The sequence below is a fragment of the Oxyura jamaicensis genome, chromosome 22 (assembly GCF_011077185.1).
Source record: "Oxyura jamaicensis isolate SHBP4307 breed ruddy duck chromosome 22, BPBGC_Ojam_1.0, whole genome shotgun sequence".
NCBI lineage: Eukaryota > Metazoa > Chordata > Aves > Anseriformes > Anatidae > Oxyura > Oxyura jamaicensis.
In genome coordinates, this window is record NC_048914.1 from 1119921 (window position 1) to 1125964 (window position 6044).

Genomic DNA, 6044 nt, shown 5'->3' on the forward strand with positions numbered 1-6044 from the left:
ACGGAGCAAGAATTTCTGCCCTTCTGTTTTCCTGGAAGCCGTTCCTCGTGTTCTCGCGCGGCTCCAGCGCTTTGACCAACTTGGCCGCCTGCCCGGGCTGCCGAGTAACGAACGGAGAGCTCCGAAAATGCCCCCGGGCTGCAAAGGGGGGTGGGGGTGGGGGGGGCTCCTGCCCTGCCTCAGTTTCCCCTCCAGGACCTCTCTGTGCCCCCCACCCCGGGGTGCGGGGTTCCTCCTGACCGCCGTGTCCCCCAGGAGCCGCCGCGTCCCCGGGAGCCGCCGCTGCCCGAGGATGGCCCCGAGCGGCCGAAGGCGTCCGAGGAGGATGCGGTGGCCAGCGGGGAGAAGGAGGAGGAGGAGGCCTTCCTCGTCAGCCTCTACAAGTTCATGAAGGACCGGCACACGCCCATCGAGAGGATCCCCCACCTCGGCTTCAAGCAGAGTACGGCCCCACGGGGCATGGGGGGAGGCTTTTTTTTGGGGGGGGTGAGGGCTCGGAGCGGGGCCGGCGGGCGCTGCGCCCCGCTGACGCCTTCTCCTCTCTTCCCAGTTAACCTCTGGAAGATTTACAAGGCGGTGGAGAAGCTGGGGGCCTACGAGCTGGTAAGCGGCCGGGGAGCACCCATGGGGGCCGTCCGGCACCCGAAGGGGGGGAGGAGGGGGTTGGGCAGGGGTTAACCCGTCCCCACCGCAGGTCACGGGGCGACGGCTCTGGAAGAACGTGTACGATGAACTCGGGGGCAGCCCCGGCAGCACCAGCGCGGCCACCTGCACCCGGCGCCACTACGAGAGGTAGGGGGGCAGCGGCCCCGCGCCGTGCCTCAGTTTCCCCTCCCCGGGATTCGTCCGAGGCCGGCGCTCACGGCCGCCCGCTCGCCCCGCAGGCTGGTCCTCCCGTACGTGCGGCACCTCAAGGGCGAGGACGACAAGCCGCTGCCCCCCAGCAAGCCCCGCAAGCAGTACAAGGTCTCCAAGGGGGCCGAGACGGGCGAGAAGAGCAGGAGGAGCAAGAAGGAGAAGGGCCGGGAGCAGGTGCGCGGCCCCATGGGGCTGGGATGGAGCGTGGGAGCAGCCCCCAACCCCCTGGAGACCCTTCCTCCAGCCCGGGCACGAGGGAGGACGTGGAAGGAGCTGGGGCAGGAGGAGAGCGGAGGACTGAGCCTCCGGCAGTGGAGGACACGGGGGGGGGAGCCCAGGGGGGACGGGGGGGGGGCCAGCACCCCTACCCCAATTTCCCTTTGGTTGCAGATGCCGCCGGAGAAGGCAAAGCCCGAGGCTGCGGCCACCCCCGGAGGCAGCAAGGAGGAGCCGGTGGAGGCCCTGGAGCGAGGCCGGCCGGCCGAAGGATGTGCCAGCCCCGCGGCCCCAGCCCCGAGCCCCTCAGCGGGGTGTGCGGGCACCTGCAGAGCCCACACGGAAGCCTACAAACGGCTCTTCTCCAGCTTTTACTCCAAAGGCAACCACCCCATCATGTCCCCGCTGGCCAAGAAGAAGCTGCTGGCCCAGGTGAGCAAGGCCGAGTCCTTGCACTGCCACAAGCGGCACTGCCCCGAGGGCCGGCGGGCGGCGAGCGACGCTCACCCCAGCACAAGCCCCGAGCCCCCCCGGCCAGCAGAGGAGCGGAGGAGCCCGGAGCCTCCTGGATTTAAGGATCCATCCCGAGGCAGCAGGAGTGACACGGGATCCGTCCCCAGCGCTTCCCCCGGCAGGAGAGACAGCCAGCCCTACCCCAGAGCCGAGGAGGGGGGCCCCGCGCCCGCCGTCTTCACCGGCTACTTCCACGCCTACCACAACAAGGTGCTGAAGCCCGTGAGCTGCCACCCCCTCGGGGGCTACTTCTCCAGCCTGAAGGATTTTTTGGAGCCGCAGCCGGAGGACGCGGAGCAGCCCCAAGACCTGCGGAGCAAAGCAGGGCAAGCGTGGAGCGGGGAGGGCCCGCGGCCGGCGGCTTTCACCCCCGTTAAATCCTGCCGGGTGCCCCCCGGGGCCGGCTTCGTGCCGCCGACGCAGAGCCCCGCGGTGCCGGGGGGCAAGCGGAGCCGGGAGGAGGAGGCTTTCGGCCCCGGCAAGAAGCTGCGGGCTGTGTCCCCCTTCGTCAAGGAGCCCGAGGGCAGGGACAAGGGCGCTGGCTCGCCCGGGGGCCAGCAGGTGCTGGCCAAGCCCAAAGCCATCGTGCCTGGTCCCGGCTACGCCGCCCCGCTGTCCACCGTGCCTCCAGCCCCGGACGTTTACAAGGGAGCGATGCTGCGGTTCCCGGTGAGCTTCGCCAGCCCGCTGGAGCACCTAAAAACCTCGGCGGCGCCGCTGATGCCTTCCCTCTCCGTCAACCCCTTCGTCATCCCTGCTTTCCCCAGCCCTTTGATAGCCGCCTCCACGCAGCCCTCAGAGCTGTGCCGGCCGCTGGCGACCGGCCCCGGGCACTACCCCACGTCCTACGAGAGCTCCCTGCAGCACCGCCTCTACCCCGTGGCGACGTGGCACAGCCAGCCCACCTACGCCACCCCGCACGCGTCGGCCTTCCACCGCAATGCCAAGCTGTAGGGTTTCTGCCCCGATCCGGACCGGCCTCGTCCCCGCAGAGAGGTGGCCGCGGGGGTGCCGCGGTGGCCGGAGCCCATCACCGCTTGGGAGCCGCCGCGTCCCGCGGCAGAGACGAGCTGAGCTGGACCGCGTCGTTTTTACTCCTGATCTTAGAGCTGTTTGTATCTGCCATCGTTCCCCGGTGACTTAACTTCCACTATCACAAGGTTATATATATATATATATATATTATATATATATAAAAAAAGGGAGCAGAGCGAGCTGCAGAGGTTTCTATTTCGTGAGAGAGGCCGTGCCCCGTGCAGTTTCACGTGGCCAACACCGAGAGGAGGCTGAGCCAAGCGGTGGATGTTCCCACCCCACCAGGATGCTCTGTAACTCCCTGGTACACGGCCCCTGCTCACTCCTAGGAAGCAATGCGATTTTATTTTGAAACGACGTTGCCTGGAGCAGGGGCTTCCTGAGGTTATTCGGGGGCTCGGGACCGCAGCAAGCATCCGTGAGAAGCGTGCCGGCCGCTCCTCTCGCTGCCGCCACGCACCTCCAACAGCCCAAGGGGCTGAGCCGGTGGCGAAGGCAGCATCCCACAATAAAACTGGCTGGATGGTCCCAACCTGGCGGTGTTTGGGGTGTCCTTGATTTCTGGGATTTTCGGGGTGGGGTTGGGGGGGGACCAGCCTCACCCTTGGAGGTGTTTCGCAACCCGTGGGGAACGGGCTGAGACCTACCTGCGGGGCTGCCCCCGCCCCGTGGGGAAGGAGGGATTTTCCTGCAACGTTTTTGGCAGCTTTTTCCCAGCCCTGGGGAATCTCAGCTCTTTCCTGGCGCATCCGTGTGTCCGGCTGCAGTGCCATAGGGCTGAGGGCAGCACAGCGAGGCCTCCTGGCTCCAAAATGCTCCTGCGTGGCTGAGAACATCTGGGAGGGGACGGTCGGACAGCCAGGCAGGCAGGCGGCACCTTGGACGTGAGCTGGGGAGAGGAGAGGAGCACGCTGGTGGCGGCCAGGTGGCCTAGGACAACTCCAGAGGAAGGAACAAACCCGCACAGCCCTGCACAGCACATCTCCAGCTGCTTTCTGCCTGCAGGAGCTCCTGTCGAGCCATTGCAAACGACCTGAACTCTTCATGGGACCCTCAGGACTCGTTTCTCTTGTGCCAGCCGCTCCCCACAAGAGCGGACGCTGACTGCGATCCTGGCGCCTTGCTGCGAGCCGTGGAAAGGGCGACGCGACGGTGGCACGTGCTCATCCCCAAGGAGGGCATCGGGTGGAGAAACGGAGCAGCAGCAGCGACGCAGCTGTGAAGGAGCACTGCTGCTGCTTCCACAGAAAGAAAAAGAGCTAAAACGATCCCCAGGCAGGGCCGGTCACGGGGATGCTTTTAGGGTTAGACTTGGCGAGAGGAGCCGTCACCGCTGCTGAAACACGGAGCAGCATCGTGGACCGTGGGTTCTGGGTCCTCCAGCCCGGACACACACACACACACACACACACACACACACACACACACACGCTGCCCTGGCATTTTCTTGTGCCCCAAGTGTTGCCACCAAAAGGCGTACGGCTTTGTGAGCCCCAGGACTCGAGTGCTCCCTCGGAGCTGCCGCGCTCCCTCTGCGCCTGGGAGCGAGGGCACCGGAGGGCAATGGGAGATGCCACAGCCCCCCCAGCCTTACTGCAGCACCGCAGCAGGGAAATCCTGACTCGAAGCCGAGGAAAAATAGCTGGGCTGCTCGAAAGCACTGCAGGGCAGCAGCTGAGCGAGCTTTTAGGAGCCGTGCGCACGCCTCTGTCCGTAGGGCTCTCAGTTTAAGCTCATCCAGGCTGCGTTTTGCCCCGATCCATCCCCGGGGGGACCGGCAGAGCTGGGCCCCGTGGCCACCCCTCGCCTCCCGCAGCAGGTCACGGTGCCCCTCGTGCAGCCGCGGTGCGGGAAGCAAGCCGAGAGCCGGCCGGTCCCCGCTCGGTGCTCGGTCCTGTCGGAAAGGTCCAGGTGTTTTTGGGAGGTGCAAGGCCACCTGGGGAAGAGAGCAAGCAGGAGGTGATGAGTTCTGGAGCTCAGGGCATCTAGTCCCCCCTTTTAACCATCGCGTGCCCCCGACTGGGTGCAGATGGCAGCGGTTAGCGGCAGGGCTCGGAGCAGGACCAGCGTGAAGTCAGGAGAGCAACGGGTCCGCAGCCGCCCGCTCAGCTGGGCGCTGCCTGGCCTCCCAGTTACAACCCCGAGGATATTTGGATACAACCCCCCCCCCCCCCCGGCAGAGGCTTTGCCTGGACCGAACCCATCTGGTTGGCAAAATAAAATCCTGCCCACTTGGCCACAAAACCCCAGGGAAAAGGAGGGGGGAGGTGAGGCAGGCCCTGGGGGCAGCAGGGCTCGGGAGAGCGGTGCAGCGAAAGGGCAAACCTCGAGCTCATTGCTCAGCACCCTCAAGACCACAACTCACCAGCGTGGAGGCGCGAAGTCCAGTGCACAAGAGGCGGCGGCGAGGCTCTGAAGGCCACGAGTTCCCCAAAAGCTGGCCAGCATCCGGAGCAGGTACACGGACAGCGCAGGAAGGGTGGGACGAGCCTGGTGCCATCTCCCTCCTCTCGCGATGAGCAAACCCAACCCAAGGCTGAGATGTTTGTCCCCTGCTGCTTTCCAGGCTCCTCGCACCGATCACCCTTTCTCCGGTCGCTGTCTCAGCTCGGCAGAGCCAAAAATAGGACCTTCTCACGAGCCAGCGGGATGAGGAAGTGAGCGGAGATTTCGGAAACGTGCCCGCAGCGGGGTGGGGAGCGCAGGGCTGCCCCGGCACCGCAGGGCTGCCCCGGCACCGCAGAATCCCATTCACGGGCTCACGCTCCCTGAACGCATCTCGGATGGCAAACACCACCTCACGCCCCACATCCCTCGGGGGAAGCGAGTGTTGAGGGCTCAGGGCCGTAGCACTGGGCACTGGGATTAGCCCCGATAGCCACAGAAAGTCCCCCAAAATCACAGCCCTAAGCTCTGTGCTGTGAAAGCACCCCCAGGAGCCCAGTGACAGCCCCAGGAGACACAGGCCCTGGGAAACCACCTTCGACACCACCAAACCCAGCCTCACCTCATCCCCTGGGGACCCAGTGTGGGGCTCAGCACCTCTGTGGTGCCCCTCCTGCTGCTTCCCCCGTTTGGAGCTCAACCTGCTCAGGGCCCCGGTGCTTTCCCCTGCTTGTTGGTGCTGAGCCCCCACGTAAATTCAGGTCTTTTTCAACAAATTCAACTATTCCAGAAGTAGAAGGGAATTTCTACCCGGAGGAGGGACATAGGGAAGGACGGCAGCGGCAGGAGGAGCCTCCCTGCTTGCTGCCCAGCCTGCTCCCAGGACCCACAGCGTGAATTTTTCCCTGCCTGCACGCTGCTTTGTCTGTCCATGGCGAGAGAAACCGGAGAAATTAGGCCCTGAACAGAACTGGTCTCCTCCAAACACCCAGAGCATCCAACAAGCCCACAGCTGGGCTGCCAGCAGAGCTGCTTTT

General features: G+C 65.4%; 1 protein-coding gene across 1 annotated transcript in view; it reads left to right on the forward strand.

Annotated features, from left to right (window-relative positions):
* The window catches only part of ARID5A (AT-rich interaction domain 5A), a 3754-nt gene extending 600 nt beyond the window's left edge, over positions 1 to 3154 (forward strand). The window contains exons 2-6 of the mRNA XM_035345214.1: positions 274 to 442; positions 551 to 603; positions 695 to 792; positions 885 to 1032; positions 1249 to 3154. Of these exons, the coding sequence (XP_035201105.1) occupies positions 388 to 442; positions 551 to 603; positions 695 to 792; positions 885 to 1032; positions 1249 to 2541 (1647 nt within the window). The 5' untranslated portion in view covers positions 274 to 387 and the 3' untranslated portion in view covers positions 2542 to 3154. The remainder of the gene's footprint in view (positions 1 to 273; positions 443 to 550; positions 604 to 694; positions 793 to 884; positions 1033 to 1248) is intronic.
* Positions 3155 to 6044: the final 2890 nt, after the last annotated feature.